Genomic DNA, 18,458 nt, shown 5'->3' on the forward strand with positions numbered 1-18,458 from the left:
GAATAATCCTTTTAATATAATTTTGGATTCTATTGGCTAGTATTTTGGTGGGAATTTTTGCTTCTGTGTTCATCAAGGATATTGCTCTGTAATTCTCCTTTTTGAGTGGGTCTTTGTCTGGTTTTGGGATCAAGGTAATGCTGGCCTCATAAAATGAGTTTGGAAGTTTTCCTTTCATTTCGATTTTTGGGAACCGTTTCAGGAGAATAGGAATTAATTCTTTTTTAAATGTTTGGTAGAATTCCCCTGGGATGCCATCTAGCCCTGGGCTCCCGTTTGTTGGGAGATTTTTTTTTTTTTAATTTTTTATTTTTTATAAACATATATTTTTATCCCCAGGGGTACAGGTCTGTGAATCACCAGGTTTACACACTTCACAGCACTCACCAAAGCACATACCCTCCCCAATGTCCATAATCCCACCCCCTTCTCCCAAACCCCCTCCCCCCAGCAACCCTCAGTTTGTTTTGTGAGATTAAGAGTCACTTATGGTTTGTCTCCCTCCCAATCCCATCTTGTTTCATTTATTCTTCTCCTACCCACTTAAGCCTCCATGTTGCATCACCACTTCCTCATATCAGGGAGATCATATGATAGTTGTCTTTCTCTGCTTGACTTATTTCGCTAAGCATGATACGCTCTAGTTCCATCCATGTTGTCGCAAATGGCAAGATTTCATTTCTTTTGATGGCTGCATAGTATTCCATTGTGTATATATACCACATCTTCTTGATCCATTCATCTGTGGATGGACATCTAGGTTCTTTCCATAGTTTGGCTATTGTGGACATTGCTGCTATAAACATTCGGGTGCATGTGCCCCTTTGGATCACTACATTTGTATCTTTAGGGTAAATACCCAATAGTGCAATTGCTGGGTCATAGGGCAGTTCTATTTTCAACATTCTGAGGAACCTCCATGCTGTTTTCCAGAGTGGCTGCACCAGCTTGCATTCCCACCAACAGTGTAGGAGGGTTCCCCTTTCTCCACATCCTCGCCAGCATCTGTCATTTCCTGACTTGTTGATTTTAGCCATTCTGACTGGTGTGAGGTGATATCTCATTGTGGTTTTGATTTGTATTTCCCTGATGCCGAGTGATATGGAGCACTTTTTCATGTGTCTGTTGGCCATCTGGATGTCTTCTTTGCAGAAATGTCTGTTCATGTCCTCTGCCCATTTCTTGATTGGATTATTTGTTCTTTGGGTGTTGAGTTTGCTAAGTTCTTTATAGATTCTGGACACTAGTCCTTTATCTGATATGTCGTTTGCAAATATCTTCTGTTGGGAGATTTTTGATGGCTGCTTCAGTGTCCTTAATGACTATGGATCTGTTCAGGTTTTCTATTTCTTCCTGGTTCAGATTTGGTAGTTTATATGTCTCTAGGAATGCATCCATTTCTTCCAGATTGTCAAATTTCCTGGTGTATAGTTGCTCATAATATGTTTTTTTTTAAGATTTTATTTATTTATTTGACAGACACAACAAAAGTAGGCAGAAAGGCAGACAGAGGGAGAGGGAGAAATAGGCTCTCTGCTGAGCAGGGAGCCCGACTTGGGGCTCGATCCCAGAATCCTGGAATCATGACCTGAGCTGAAGGCAGCCACTTAACCGACTGAGCCAGCCAGGCGTCCCACTCATAATATGTTCTTATAATTATTTGTATTTCTTTGGTGTTGGTTGAGGTCTCTCCTCTTTCATTCATGATTTTATTTGGATCCCTTCTCTTTTCTTTTGGATGTCGGGCCATGGGTTTATCAATCTTATTAATTCTTTCAAAGAATCAGCTCCTAGTTTCATTGATTTGTTCTACTGTTCTTTGGTTTCTATTTCATTGATTTCTGCTCTGATCTTTATGATTTGTCTTCTCCTGCTGGGTTTAGGCTTTCTTTTTTATTCTTTCTCCGGCTCCTTTAGGTGTAGAGTTAAGTTTTGTATTTGAGACCTTTCTTGTTTCTTGAGAAAGGCTTGTATCACTATATACTTTCCTCTCAGGAACATGTTTGCTGTGTCCAGAAGATTTTGAACAGTTGTGTTTTCATTTTCATATGTCTCCATGAATTTTTAAAGTTCTTTAATTACCTGGTTGATCCCTTCATTCTTTAGTAGGATGCTCTTTAGCCTCCATGTATTTGAGTTCTTTCCAACTTTCCCCTTGTGATTGAGTTCTAGCTTCAGAGCCTTGTGGTCTGAAAATATGCAGGAATGATCCCAATCTTTTAGTACCTGATTTGTGGCCCAGGATGTAATCTATTCTGGAGAATGTTCCATGTGCACTAGAGAAGAAGGTGTATTCTGTTGCTTTGGGATGGAATGTTCTGAATAGATCTGTGATATCCAACTGGTCCAGTGTGTTATGTAAGGCCTTTCTTTACTTGTTGATCTTTTGCTTGGATGATCTGTCCATTTCAGTGAGAGGGGTGTTAAAGTCCCCTACTATTATTTTATTATTGTTGATGTATTTCTTTGGTTTTATTATTAACTGATTTATATAGTTGGCAACTCCCATGTTAGGGGCATAGATATTTAAAATTATTAGATCTTCTAGTTGGATAAACCCTTTGATTATGATATAGTGTCCTTCCTCATTACTTATTATAGTCTTTGGCTTAAAATCTAATTTATCTGATACAAGGATTGCTACCCCAGCTTTCTTTTGATGTCCATTAGAATGGTAAATGATTTTCTACCCCCAAACTTTAAATCTGGAGGTGTCTTTGGATCTAGAATGAGTTTCTTGTAGACAGCATATTGATGGATCTTATTTTTTAATCCATTCTGATACCCTGTGTCTTTTGATTGGGGCATTTAGCCCATTTACATTCTAGGTAACTGTCAAAAGATAGGAATTGAGTGCCATTGTGCTGTTATTTTTGTATATTGTCTCTGTTTCTTTCTGGTTTGTTACTTTTCCACTCTCTCTTTGCTTAGAGGACCCCTTTTAATATTTTCTGTAGGGCTGGTTGGTTTGGTGTTTTCAAGTTTTCTTTTTTTCCTCATTCTATTTTTTATCTCTCATTCTATTTTTATCTCTCATTCTATTTTCAGTGACAGCCTAGCTGGTTATAGTATTCTTGGCTGCATATTTTTCTCATTTAGTGCTCTGAATATATCATGCCAGTCCTTTCTGTTCTGCCAGGTCTCTGTGGATAGTTTGTTGCCAATCTAATATTTCTACCATTGTATGTTACAGACCTCTTGTCCCAAGCTGCTTTCAGGATTTTCTTTGCCACTGAGACTTGTAAATTCTACTATTAGATGATAGGGTGTGGATCTATTTTTATTGATTTTGAGGTGGGTTCTATGTGCTTTCTGGATTTCGATGCTTGTTCCCTTTGCCAAATTAGGGGAATTCTCTGCTATAATTTGTTCTAATATACTTCTGCCCCTCTCTCTCTTCTTCTCTGGGATCCCAATTATTCTAATAATGTTTTGTCATATGGTATCACTTATCTCTTGAATTCTCCCCATGTGGCCCAGTAATTGTTTTTCTTTTACTCAGCTTCTTTATTCTATATTATTTGGTCTTCTATATCACTAATTCCCTCTTCTGCCTCGTTTATCCTAGCAGTAAAAACATCCATTTTTTATTGCACCTTATTAATAGCTTTTTTTATTTCAACTTGGTTAGATTTTAGTTCTTTTATTTCTCCAGAAAGGGATTTTATTTTTCCAGTAAGGAATTCTCTAATATCTCCCATGCCTTTTTTGAGCCCAGCTAGCACCTTGATAATCATCATTCTGAACTCTATTTCTGACATCTTACTAATGTCTGTATTAATTAGGTCCCTAGCTATTGGTACTGCCTATTGTTCTTTTTTTTTTTTTTTTGTGGTGAGATTTTTTTTAATTTTAATTTTTTATTTTTTACTTATTTATTTGACAGAGAGAGAGATCACAAGTAGGCAGAGAGGCAGGCAGAGAGAGGGGGGGAAGCAGGCAAGCAGGCTTCCTGCTGAGCAGAGAGCCCCATGCAGGGCTCGTTCCCAGGACCCTGAGATTGTGACCTGAGCTGAAGGCAGAGACTTAACCCACTGAGCAACCCAGGTGCCCCGTGGTGAGTTTTTCTGCCTTGTCATTTTATCCAGATAAGAGTAGATGAATGAATGAGAGAACAAAATACTAGAAGGGTAACAACGACCCCAGAAAAACATACATTAACCAAATCAGAAGAGACCTGAAACTGGAGGGAGAAGAAAGAGGGAAAGAAAGGAAACAAACAATAAATATGTGTGTGTGTGTGTGTGTGTGTGTATTTTATATATGTATGTATATACACACACCCATTAAATTTAATGTAAATATTATATTAATATTTATATTAATGTTAACATTAACATAATATAATATATTAATTATTAAAATTAAATATTTTATTTTTATTTTAAAATTTAAATGTTAATATTTATTATATTAAATATTAATATAATATAAATATAATTTATATTAGACTCTAATATAAATATTAGACAGGCAAATAGAACAGAGCTGCACACTTGATTTTGGCTATATTTGGTCTCTTAGAAATATCTACCTCCTAATATTTTAAATAAAGAAAAACTTATATATACACAAAAAGAAGGGCAAACATGATAAAGGCATGGAATATGAGTGTAAAGATGAAAATTTAAAAAGATTTAAAAAAAATTTTTTTTAAAGATTTTATTTATTTATTTGACAGAGAGAGATCACAAGTAGGCAGAGAGGCAGGCAGAAAGAGATGAAGGGAAGCAGTGTACCTAATGAGCAGAGAGCCCGATTGGGGGTCTTGATCCCAGAACCCTGGGATCATGACCTGAGCTGAAGGCAGAGGCTTTAACCCACTGAGCCACCCAGGCACCCCTAAAAAAGATTTTTAGAAAGGAATTGATAAGATAAGAAGTTGGTTAAAAAAAAAAAAGGAGGAAATAATGTGATCAGGGTGGAGAATAGAACAAATCCATGCACTTGATTTAGGGTATATTTTGATCTATTAGAAGAAACTGTATGCCAAAATGTTAAGGAAAAAAAGACCTATATGTATACAAGAAATGAGGTTAAATACAATGAAGGGATAAAATATGAATATAACAATGAAAATTAAAAGATATTTTTGAAAAGGTGTTGATAAGATAAAATATTTAAAAAACATTAAAGCAGGAAAGTGGAAAATTTAAAAAGTAGAATAAGAAAAAAAAATTTAAAAAATTTAACTTTGAAAGACTAAAGGATCATAGGCAAAAAACCATGAATTCTATGTGTTGCTTTCCCCTGGGTCTGGAGTTCTGCAGTTCTCATTGAGCAGTGAACTTGGTCTTGGCTAGGTGTTCTTGCTCATCTTATGGGGTTGGGGCCTGTTGTAGTGATTCTCAAATGTCTTCGCCGGAGTTGAAATTGCACTGTCCTTACCAGGGGCCAGGCTAAGTAATTTGCTTGGATTTGCTCTCAGGAGCTTTTGTTCCCTGTACAACTTTTGTTCCCTTGTACAACTTTGGAGGATAGAATGAAGATGGAAGCCTCCCAATCTCTGGCTCTGTAGGAGCTGAGAACTCAGGTTCCCCCTCTCCTCAGTGCGCCCGCAAAGTAAAGCAGTCAATCCCTCCCATCTCCCTGGTCTCCGGCTGCATTCTGAGCTCACCCAGCCTGTGACTGAGTATTTTTATCTCAGGCGAATGGCCCCATTTAGAGTTTCCAAACCCATTTGGAGATTCCTGCAGCACTCTCCTGCACTGGTCTTTTTGGAGGAGGTAGGAGGGGGTCTCCCCTCCTTGGATCTGCTGCTTGTGGGGTTCCTGCTTGAAAAGCAGTGGTACATCTGTGCCTTGGATCATTGTTTAAATTAATCCTGAGCTGAGAGCCCACTGCTCAGCTTTGTCTCTGCTGGCATTTACCATGCTCCATTACCTGGGACCTCTACCACACTCAGACACCCGTGTCTTTCCATGATCCCATGGGTCCTGAGACGACACTGACCCAGCGAGGGCTCCACCCCTTGCTTAGCCTTTGGAGTGACGTCCAGACTTCTAAAAGTTCCAATTTGATGCTGTGCTGCTCTCTTACTTGCCAGGAGCCGGCCCCTCCCTGCCGAGGTCTGTGGTCCCATCATTTAGGATTCACTTCTTTCTACATCCTGTCTTCTGGAAAGTGGTGGATTTTCTGTTCCTGGTGTTGCTGCTCTTCCTCTCTTCTATCTCCTGTTGAATATGTTGGTGTTCAGAATGGTTTGATAATAATCTAGCTGAATTCCTGGGACCTGATGATATCTCGGTCTCCTACGCCTCTGCCATCTAGCTCCTTCTCCCTAGAACCATTACTTTGGTATGAGCATTTGTGATATTTATATTATAAAGTTTTATTATTTGCTCATAGGTCTATATCTCCTGCTGGAACCCTGAGTGCCTTGAGAGAGGGAACTGTATTAATATTTTTTGTCAACTGAATGCCTACTCATAGAAGACTTTTAGAAAATGGATGTTGAAAGAATCACTTAATATCCTAAACAAGCTCAGCAGCTTGAGTGATGCTACTAGGGTACATTTCCTATTTTGAAAGGGAAAGTTCTTCTTTATGTTAAACCAAAATCAGCCTTTCTTCTTCCTATTTTGTCCTCTGGATTCATAAATTAAATGTCTTCTCTCTTCCATATTGTAATTGCCTTTTTTCTTTAGATTGACATATTTTAATATATTTTAATTTTATATTGATATAAGAACAGTAAGAAAGAGATTTAGAAGAATAACGATTAAATAGTAAGAGAGTAAATCACATTATATTTACCAATCCCTCTCCCCCATCCCCGATCAAATAGCCAAGAAGCAATCCATGAGTGCACTTGCTGATAGGGCTCTAGGTGGAATGTTTGATGGTTCCCTGGGTTGGTTGTTGCTGGTGGATCCAGAATTACTGGGTAGAGGCCTGTGGTGGATCAGTGCAGTGGAGCAGCTGTTAGCCTTTGTGGATCTTGGCTTTGGGCTGGTGCTTGAGAAGCTGGGTGAGGTGGTCATGGAACTGCTGCCCAAAGACCTGCTTCCATAACTAACTCACTTTTCAGAGACTCCAGTGGGAGAAAGTAGTATGTTCACCTGTCATTTTTTTATTGGTGTTTTTTTTTTAACTTTTATTTACATTCCAGTTAGTTAGTGTAGAGGGTAATATTAGTTTCAAATGTACAGTTTAGTGATTCAGCTCTCCCATGCAACACCTGGTGCTCATCACAACAATCCCCAACACCTACTTAACCAATCACCTTACTCCCCTCCCCTCTGGTAACCATCAGTTTGTTCTTTGTGGTTAAGAGTCTTATTATGATATTCACAGTTGAGGAGATAAAGGAAAAAGGATTAACATGGGGGAAATCATTAAAAAATGATACATTTGCATCTCAAATATTTTAACTTAAAACATGCAAATGTATATTAATTTACTAATATTTTATTATGGAACCAGTATCTTTTTGTTGACCATGACTCCACTGTTGTGTAGCTTTTTTTTTTACTATCAGGTATTTCATTGTTAACCCTTTTATCCCAGAGGCAACAGATTCATCATCTACAAGTTCTAGCATCTGTTTTCTTAAATGGAAGGAGAAGTTAGACATTCTTAAAGCAATGGAATTGTAGACTTTTCTAGATTTTTACTCTTCCTCCCTTTTTCCAATGTTCTATTGTTATATCTCCCATGTCTTACCAGTTAATTTCTTTTTTTTACAGCTGGCTTTTATTTTGTCTGAAACTTTTAGTTTCAGGGGAATAGCAATTTGTATTTCCTTGGTTTACATACTATTTAATTAAATTATGTAACTAAACTAAGGCATAAACAGGTCTGTGATCAAATACAGTTGACTCTTAGCACATGTTTCTGTGCATAGGAACAGAGGTGTGCAAGTATTCAGGCTGCTTTAAAATTCATACTACTCACTGGCATTAAGAAGACCATGAACATGTTTTTAGTCTCAGTTTTTCTTAGGATTATTTTGAAGTTTCTCATGATTCTGCCCATATTTCTTCTCCTCTTAGACTATGGGTCTCCCTAATTTAGAGTAGAATGGAGATAAATCATGTTTAGCTTTTCTTCTGATAAAGTCCGAGGTATCAATTGTTGTCCAGAAAAAAATGAAACCATTGGAAAAAACAAACAAACAAACAAACAAACAAACAAACAAACCAGAACTGATAATAAATATAAGGGCCTACTTAATCGTGAGGCTCTTTTAAACATAAAAACATAATAGTAGAGTAGAGCTCAGTTTCTTTCCTCTCGAGTGTGGTCTGGGCTTAGTGACTCATTTCCAAGGAATAGAGTTTGCAAAGGGAGGAATAGTAGCTTCATTAGTGGAGAAACCTGGTAGATACTGGCTGGCCAAGTGTTCAAGTTTAACAGCACCAGTGATAAGTCATATTGATTGAGAGAGTGTACCCTCTGATAAAATGTGCTGAGAAGGTCACTTTTCTTCTGTGATATTCTTTCCCAAACCTGTAACCCCAGTCTAATCTTGAGAAAACATCAGACAAACTTAAATTGAGGGATATTCTATAAAACACCAGACCCCCTGCTCTTCAAAAATTTCAAGGTCCTAAAAAATAAGGACAGACTAAGAAAATGTAGCCGACTAAAGGAGACTAGGGAAACATGATGACTAATGGCATTATGTTATCATGAATTGGATCCTAAATCAAAGGAAAAAAGGGCAGTAATGGAAAAACTAGGGAAAACCAGATAAAGTCTGTAGTTTTGACAAATCTTCCATGGTTATATAAGATGTTAACCTCAGAGAAGGCTGGGTGGAGTGTATATGAGGACTGTCTATACTGTTTTTGAAACTGTTCTGTAAATTTAAAATTACTCCTAAATAAAAAGTTTATTGCAAAATAATTAATGGGAGAAATCACAGAAGAAAGGTTTAGGTAATTTGAAATTTAGGACAAACCAAATTAAAGGGCAATAACATTAAAAAAGTATTTGTCACAGATGATGGATGAAGGCTAATATTTTAAGATAGAATATACATTTAAAAATTAGTAAGAACATACTAATACCTCATTAGAAAATAGTCACTGATCACAACTCACAGAAGAAACATGCTGGTCAATAAATATGAGAGCTAGTTCAATCTCACTAGTAATTAAAGAGTTGCCAATTAAAGCAGTATATATGGAGAATATTTTCACCCTTACATGGAAAAGTGATAGTATTCTGAAGAAGGTAGGTGGAAGAATTATAGATTCGTATAGCCTTTCTGAAAAGCAGTTTGCTGATATGTGTGGGGTTTTAAAATATGGATATCATTGTGATTGTGATCTCACATTTGCAAGATTTTTTTTCCCAAGGAAATTGTCAGATATATATACAAATTTTTTAACAGGAAGGTTCATCACAGGGTTGTTGATACTGAGAAACTGAATATCCACCAGTAAGGGAATGATCTTAAAGTTTTTGCAAGCCTGTAGAATAGAATGGAGTCATTAAGAATCTTAATATAATTAAATAAACAGTGAAAGCAAGATACCGTTGGTGTATAACTTCTGATCCCAGACTGCATATGTGCATACAGTTATGTTTCTTGGAAGGATTGCAAGGAAATAACCCATCATTTACAAAGTAGTTACTTGTCTTTGGGTGGTAAGGAAAGGATGATTTATATTTCTTTTATAACTTTATACATTTTCAAACTGCCTAGATTAAGTATATATTATTTTTGTAATCTGGGGGAAAAAATCATCACTGCAGACAATGTGGTTAATGAGTTTCTTTTATCTTTCATGCTGATTTAATTAAGAAAATGCTACATTTCCATTTTGTTCTTTAAAAATTGTTCTTCCTCTCTCTACTAGGAAGCTCCTCAGGGTGCTCCCATTGCCGAGTGAGAACTGGGAAGCGCTAGTTGAAGAATGGTGTTGTCATCCTGACCCCTTTGCTAATAAGCCTCTTCATCCACAAGAGAATGACTGTTTTATTGGAGACTCTTTCTTCTTGGTGAATTTAAGAAGTGATTTATGGCAGCCAAGACCTGAACTAGCCCCAGTGGAGACACAGTGTTCTTCTGAGAACCATTTTAAATTGGTAAAATATCTTTTCAAAATAAATGCTAATTTGGAGGTTGGCTTAGAAACTGGCTTCTCCTATCTTTTTTTAATTACAGCATGCTATACATACTGTTCCAAGGACCAAAATCCATGATTTTCAACTGTCTCTATTCACCAACTCTATTCTGTTGATAGAGGAAGAGCATAAGGCCTTAGACCAGAATAGCTTAGGGCTGGAGGAAGAGGACTTTTTCATGGATAGAATTGGGAATGTTACCATTTTACAAGCCCAAATGCCCTACTTTTTGTTTTTAGGACAACATACCATACTCTATATAGTATGATTTGAATTAAAAGTGTTCTTTTATTCCATGATATGTACTATACAGTTAGGCCTAGGTATTTCCCTGTGTCTGCCCCTAGTTAAGACTTCTGCTGATGTCATAAAAGCAGATGCCATCAAGGAAAAAGAAAGTGGGGGAGTCCACATGTGGAAATGAAGCTTGTGCTGCCAACTCCAAGTTGGTGGTGGACCATGTGAGGTTAGCTGCCCCTTGCTGTAGAAGTTGCTTTAAGGAGAAAGCAGCTTCCTTTCATTGCAGAGAACAAGTGGTTTACCTTACTTTAAAAGAAAATCAGTGGCATTGACTTGGCCCTTGTGAGAAATCATTCTCCTGATGGCAAGTCAATACAGATCTGATTTAAAAAGTAAAGAAATTCATTGCCAGACAATCTTCATTTTAACATCTGATTATCGGTAGGAATAAAAGCATTGTACATTAAATTTCATTTAATTTTTGTAACAAAAACTTCAGGAAATGTGCATTAGTTGGGCAGCTCTCAGGTTTTAAGTTAGTTTATAGAACTGTTTTATATTTTGAGGGAAGATTGAGGAAGTTCATCAAAGATTGAAGTTATCAGAATTATTTAAGTGCCTTATCTCTCACCATAAACACCCATCTCTTTACCTAAATATGGTTTGTTTAAAATTATAGTACTTTATCCTTGTATAGTTTTCAAAAACAAATGGTAAGAAGTTAATATAAATCTGTTATGTTTAAAATGGTTATGTTAAAATCGTATTTTAATCTAAATTTGTAGACTAATAGTTCACTGTCCTATGTGTTTTAACTTTCATTCTCACAATTAAGCTCTAAATTTTTAAAATATTTGCAAGGTGTGAATGGAAGAGGAGAGGAAAAAGATTAAATGAGAGAAACCATGAGTTTCCCTTCCCTATATGGAAATATATTCTTCACACTTACATCTTTATCAGTTATATGATGTCATTTACAAGAATTTCTCTTAATCGTGAACAGCCATCCTATGTATTAAAGGAAGACCCTTCATATTCAGACGGCACAGTGTTTAGTATCAAGGAGACTGTGGGAAACTCCTGTCATGACAAGCTGCTTTGACGAGATTGTTTCCCAGTTAGCCTAGATGGAAGTTCTCATTAATTGCATATCGCAGCCATTGAAAGAGTATGCCTGTGACCAAAATAGTAACATATACTTGGAGGGACTGCTTAAACAGTGCTCTCAAGGCTCCTGTGGGAACAAGACTATGTGCTCTGTGCTATTGAAAACCTATTTCTCATATCACCAAGTCTAGCCATCTAGCAGGGTTTTGAAATGTCATATGGTGACACAGCATCCTAATGATATCTCTTGGGAAACATTTTTTGGGCGAGACAATATCAAGGGTCCTTAGAAATTGAAACAACACAAAGGGAAATCAAAACGAGGACAGGAGGCTAATCCACATCTCGGAGCAGTGGTGCCGTCTCTCAGATATATTGATTTAATTAGTCTACAACAAGGTCCTTCTTTGATGTTTGCTCTGTCGATGTCGAGTTCCCACACTGTTAGGCTGCTTCACTGCACAACTTGCTTTATTATTTCCTTTAAGGACTAGTCAAGAAAAATGCATTACAAAACAGAGTTTCTCTTTCAACAGAGTTTCGAGTGTTATCATATTTTAATTAAAAAGCCCTCATTTTAAAAATAGCATAAACAAATAAAATCCAACACTTATTTCTTTCCCTCAATACCCCATTTGAGTATACAGTATTTGTGCCCGTTAATGTGGTAGTATATACCTTTCTTTTGTTATCAAGAGACTCTTGAAGATTTCCTTATTTCTTGCATTTACTTATTATTATGCTATTTTTTTGTGTCTACCAGCATCTTATAATATGATGACAAAGATGGCACTTCAACCTTTTATAAGATTCATAATAGTATTCTAGACTTAGAAAGTATAGTCCACACTGACTTCAAGCTGTTTTAAGGAACAAATGAAATTGAACTTTGATTATATTACATCTGGCGAGTGTGACTGACAGCTTTGCTTTTTTTTTTTCTGGGGGTAGTTGGCAATAATTTATTGATTTTGATCATTTGTTTTGTTAAATCTATAAGGCTGTTTGTTTTTTAAATTTTCTTAAAATATTGTGTTGAGCTTTGTTAAACATTCATAAATGTAAAAAGGAAAGAATTGTAAACTTCAATATATCAGTCCTCTTGATTCATAAAGTAGGCTTCCTCTGTCCCTTTAATTCCCTCCCCCTAACCCCTTAGTTTAAAGCAAATCCCAGACATGTCTTTTCATCCCATATGGATTTTTCTTTTTTAAATAGCCACAGTGTCTTTTCACATTTGACAAAAGGACCAATTATCACTTGATGATAAAATACAGACCATATACAGATTTTATCAGTTCTATTAAAGGTAACTTCTACTATCTGAATCAAAATCACACATTTGGTTGTTTGAGATCATTTGTTTTTTATTGGTCATATTTTAGAATCTTGATTACCAGTGTCCTGAAAAGGTAGACTGCTTTTTTTTTTTTAAACCAATAAGTGAACCACTTTTCCTACTTCCTACTTCATTACAAAGCAAAATGTGCTATAACAGCAATTATAAATGAAATATATAACAGAGCTCCTGATGAAAAATGTTCTGCTCAGAATAGAAAAATTTCTTCTTCTCTAGCATCGCTACTTCTAAACCCTGTATTAGTTTTTAGTAAAGCCTTTAGTTTTTAGTAACATTTAATGAGGTTGGTTTGATTTAACTCATACAAATGGGTTCTTTAAAAAGTGTGTTTAATACCAATTTGGAGCCATACAGATAGATTTTATTGTAAGAAAGCATGAAACTGCCCAAATGTCAAACTTCACCATTGAGCATGCCTACTTTCTGAGCTGTCTTCTTCCTGTATCCTTGCCTACATCTGAACAGATTGTCACCTGTCATAGTTTCTGTGTCTGTGGCTTTGATATTTTTTGACCTCTAATTAAATAAGAAATACATATTTTTAAAAGGATCTTGTTTATTTGAGAGAGCACAAGCAGAGGGGCAGAGAAGAAGCAGACTCCCCGCTGAGCAGGGAGCCTGATGCAGAGCTGGATCCCAGGACCCAAGATCCTTACTTGAGCTGAAGGCAGACACTTAACTGACTGAGCCACCCAAGCAACCCAGAAATAATTTTTTATATCAAGATCTTTTTAATATTAATATCATATTTTATATAAAAAATATCAAGATTTTTTTATATCAAGATCACATATGAATACATATCAATTAAAAGTTTCTTGAAGCAGTACTTATACTCTATTTGAAGTACTGTGATATTTCTATACTATTTCATCTTTTTTTTTTTTTTTTTTAAGATTTTATTTATTTATTTGAAAGACGGAGATCACAAGTAGGCAGAGAGGCAGGCAGAGAGAGAGAGAGAGGGAAGCAGGCTTCCTGCGGAGCAGGGAGCCCGATGCGGGGCTCGATCCCAGGACCCTGAGATCATGACCCGAGCCAAAGGCAGCAGCCCAAACCACTGAGCCACCCAGGTGCCCCCTATTTCATCTTTTTATTTTATTTATTTTTTTATTTTTAGAAAGAAAGAGCTAGTGTGGGGGGAGGGGCACAGGGTGAGGGAGAGAGAGAGAATCTTACGCAGGCTCTACACCCAGTGCAGAGCCTGACATGGAACTCCATCTATGTTATGAATTACAGATTACTTTTACATAAATTATACTGGACTGGGAATCAAAATAATGGCTCCAGTTTTTGATTCTCCTGTTTTCTAGACACATGAATTGGGACAAGTCACCTATTCTGTCTGCCTTTGTTGTCTACCATCTGCCTGTCCTAAATGGTAATGGATGTTTGGAAGTGCTTTTTAGAAATGTAAGGTGCTTCCTGTTCAAATTATTTACAACAATTAGATTATCAAGAAGTGGCTAGGTTTAGAAAAATCAGTCTATTCATTATTCTGTCTTTAGATTAAAAAAAAAAAATGATCTCTGTGCATGTGAATTATGCATATAAGCCAAATGTGTTCCCAGTATTTAGTAGAGGGCAAAATAAAATGTAAAGTTCAATGTATACTCTAGAGACTATGTTAAAATTATATATTCCTTTTAAGAAAAGCTGAATGACATTTAAATGACATTTTTCTGTTCTACAGAAACCAAAGGCAAATACCAAAGTAATTTGTAAGCGTTGCAAGGTAATGTTGGGAGAGACCATGTCATCAGGTAAGAATTTTATAATAAAAAAGCCAAAATGATTGCCTTCTTGTTAAAAAAGAGTAGAAGGAGATTTTATAGGAAATCTGTATGGAAGATAGATAACTAATATATGTTGTAGAATTGGTGATTTTTAAAATAGAAATTAGGGGCGCCTGGGTGGCTCAGTGGGTTAAGGCCTCTGCCTTCAGCTCGGGTCATGATCCCGGGGTTCTAGAATCGAGCCCCACATTGGGCTCTCTGCTCAGCAGGGAGCCTGCTTCCCCCTCTCTCTGTCTCTGCCTGACTCTCTGCCTACTTGTGATCTCTCTCTGTGTCAAATAAATAAATAAAATCTTTAAAAAAAATAGAAATTACCTAACATATCATCCAACACGTCAAGAAGTTTGTGTATTTTGACCTTTATAAGTACATAGTTTTGAGTTTTAAGCATTGAGAAGTTGGGTCATTTTTAATATTTCATATCCTCTCTGTGGATATAAAGCAACAGTATAAAGTTTGTACCTGGAAAGTGGAGCTTTTTTCTCAGTACAACTCCTCAGTCAGGATTGGTTGATGGAGAAGATGAAGAAGTTTTCTTGGCTGCCCTCTTCCTCAGGGCTGTATTTTAGAGCTGGGGATTGAAATGAAAGAAACCACATTCTGAGTTTTGTACTCTGTTCCTGTTCTTTTCCCAATAGTGTTCATTGTATTTATGTAAAGTCTATGTTATACCACTTTCAAATATAATAAAATCCTGATAATTAAATCACCTCGTTATTTAAAGATAAGGTTTAAAAGTGTCTGGAGAGCTACAACACTCTGCATCAGCTCTGTAGGTGATTAATAATTGTTTTTAATATAATTAACTAGAAGATGGGATTTAAGTGAAGCTAGTATACCTAAAAGAAGGCAGATGGTGGTCTTTTTTGTTTGTATTTTAAAATTATCAGAATCTGGCAAGTAGTTACTTGCTCAAAGGAAACAGAAAAGGAAGAATGAGTAGGGCTAAAGGATGCCACCCTCAGCATCATTTTGGAGAATGAAACCAAGCACTTTAACCAACAACTTAGAACATTTTAAGGCTTTCAGTCAAATTAGGTGAATTGATTTTTTAAATTCTTTCCTCTTCTCCCTGAAGCCCAGTTAAAACATCAGTTAAGGAATAAAAAAGATGTACATCCACAGAGACAAAGAAACATGGAGAGGAAGCAACAGTGATGTAAACAAGAGGTATACACAGACTGTTTTGAAAGCTGTAAAGCTGAGAGTATGGTAGCACACTTGGTAGCTCTGTAGTTCATCTGAGTGAGGAGGGAGCTCGCGCCCACGGTAGAGCCACAGAGTTGGTCTGCTCAGAATTTGGAGGCAGCAGGTAATAGGGAAAGCAGTCTGAGACAAGGAGCTGGAGGAAGGATGCCTAACTCAAAATTTTTAGATGGAGCTGTAGGACTCCTAAGATTCTTTCTCTCTTTACAACTTGCTTATACTCTCAAGGCAGGAGTTTAGAAGACACTTTCTTGAAAAATGGAAGGATACCAACCAGAGAAGAGATGTGGAGACTCTGATTTGTAAGCTTCCTTCAATGATAAAGTGAACTTAGATTCAGCCATCCTATAGTCAATAAGCCTTGTACCTACACCTGAGAGTTTTCCTGTTAGCATTTTATTATCTTACCCTTAAATACGAATGGATTGCTGAGAATCAACAGATACTCGAGCAAGCCTCCAACTATAAAAGAGACTGTAAAAGAAAAGTAAAGAAATAATGAAGTAGAGAGAATTAAGGCACTGAGGAGAACTGGAGTATGTATAAAACAGAACAAAAATAATGTTCTTAGAGAAATGGAATAATACTGCCTCCATAATTCAAAGAATATAGAAGGAAAGATGTGATTGCTTAAAAAACCTAATCAGAAGACTAGAAAATAAATTAAGGAACTATTTTATCTCAGAACCAAAATTCAGAGATTGAAAATCGGAAAGGAATTACAGAAAAAAAATAATCACGTAAGTTCCCTGAAGATAGAGATATTGTCTATTTCATTTATCACTGTAACCTCAGCACTAAATATCCGGCATATAGTGGGTACCAGTAAATATTTGTTGAATGAATGAATGGAGACTTTTAGGATATTCAGCCTCTAGCTCATAGAAATTCTAGAAAGAAAGAATAGAGACAACAGAGTTTAAGAAATTACCAAAGAACAGAAATGCTAAACAACAACAACAACAACAAAATTACAAGGCTATTTTCCAGAGCTAGGGCTTTGGTTTCTCAGCTGAAAGGGCCCACTACACGTCCAGTATGACTAATGCAGTGCCTGGGGAGCTACTCAAAGCTGTATCATTGAGTAATTTCTGAATACCAAGGAAGAAGTTTCTGGAGGAAAAAAGCAAGAGATCAGGAATTAGAATGACATCGAACTCTTAACAGCATTGTTGAAATCTAGAAGACAGTGAAGTAATGCCTTCATAATTTGGAAGGAAAAAGATTTTTAACCCATAACTCTACCACAGTCAAATTATCGAATCAAGTATGAAGATAACACATACAACTTTGGAAATGCAGTGTCTCAAAACACAGACCTCAAATGTATATTTTCCTTAGAAATGTACCATAGGATATATCTCACCAAACCTAAGGATTTAACCTTTAGAGAGAAGATGTGGGATTTGAGGAACAGATTATCTAACACAGATAAGGGAGACCTAGGGTGAGGGACACACGGGGCAGGCCTTGGGAATAATAGTCTGGTTTGAAGTGAAGGAGAGAAGACTGCAATAAACATTTTTCAATTACAAAATGAAACTGGTACATTCTTTGGTTTGTTTGACTGCATGTAACAGTCTTGAGATAAGCCATTTCATCAGATGAGAAGAGTTAAGTAAAAGTGCTTGGAAAACTAAACAGATGTAAAAGAAAGCAGTTATTCACTGCAGGAAAATGGAAGGTTGAACAAGAAAGGAAACATTACCATGATATCATTATAGACATAATAATGTAAGGTTCAGGGTAGGGAAAGGAGAAACTAGAAATTTTTTTTTTTTTTTTAAAGATTTTATTTATTTATTTGTAAGAGAGAGAGAGTGAGAGCGAGCACAGGCAGACAGAGTGGAAGGCAGAGTCAGAGAGAGAAGCAGGCTCCCTGCGGAGCAAGGAGCCCGATGTGGGACTCGATCCCAGGACGCTGGGATCATGACCTGAGCCGAAGGCAGCTGCTTAACCAACTGAGCCACCCAGGCGTCCCGAAACTAGAAATTTAAGAGGGAGATTTTGGAAGCAAAAAGTAAGGGATGGGCTGAGACAATAACTTCTTCACAGAGCTCTGGGTGACTGTTAAATGCACACAGTAGATTCCAGAGAGTTCAATAAGAATTGAAAGCTCAGGGAGACCTGCACATTTCCCATGCCTTTGATTTCATTTCTCAATCCTCATACAGTTGGGCAGCAGAAGGTGGGAGCGTTAATGGTTTGAGGTATTTGATCAAAACCTGTCCCTGGATTTGTTGACAGCTAACCTGTGCAGGTATAATGAATACTCTCTAGGGAGCCACGCTAAGCAAAATAAAACTGAGCAGAAACATTAGCGACTACACTCTGTGGGAAGACATATTTCATAGTTTGAGTCTGGGCTAGTTAATTGACTATTATAAGTCAACAACCCTTAAAAGAACAAAACAAAATCCAGAATAGCAACATTATATTACATACAGTGTCCTACTTCCATTTAGAAATTATTAGACATACAAATAAATGGAAAAAAGTGATCGATACTAAAAAACGGGACTCAAAACACAGGTACTGAATAAGTGCAAATATTAGATTTGTGCAAATATTAGACAAAGATGTTGAAGTGGCTGTTATAAATACGGCTAAAAGCGGGGGGAACTCCAGTGAAATAATAGCACATCTCAACAAATTGGAAACTTCACAGAGAG

The 18,458-nt window shown here is 36.7% G+C and overlaps 1 protein-coding gene across 7 annotated transcripts in view; it reads left to right on the plus strand.

Moving 5' to 3' along the window:
* UBE3D (ubiquitin protein ligase E3D) overlaps positions 1 to 18,458 on the plus strand; it is a 155,285-nt gene that overhangs the window by 22,033 nt on the left and 114,794 nt on the right. For all 7 annotated transcript variants that reach the window (XM_082731700.1, XM_082731702.1, XM_082731703.1 and 4 more), the window contains 2 exons: positions 9,810 to 10,038; positions 14,478 to 14,547. In XM_082731700.1, the coding sequence (XP_082587826.1) occupies positions 9,810 to 10,038; positions 14,478 to 14,547 (299 nt within the window). The remainder of the gene's footprint in view (positions 1 to 9,809; positions 10,039 to 14,477; positions 14,548 to 18,458) is intronic.

The sequence above is a fragment of the Mustela nivalis genome (assembly GCF_964662115.1).
Source record: "Mustela nivalis genome assembly, chromosome: 5".
NCBI classification, from domain to species: Eukaryota; Metazoa; Chordata; class Mammalia; order Carnivora; family Mustelidae; genus Mustela; species Mustela nivalis.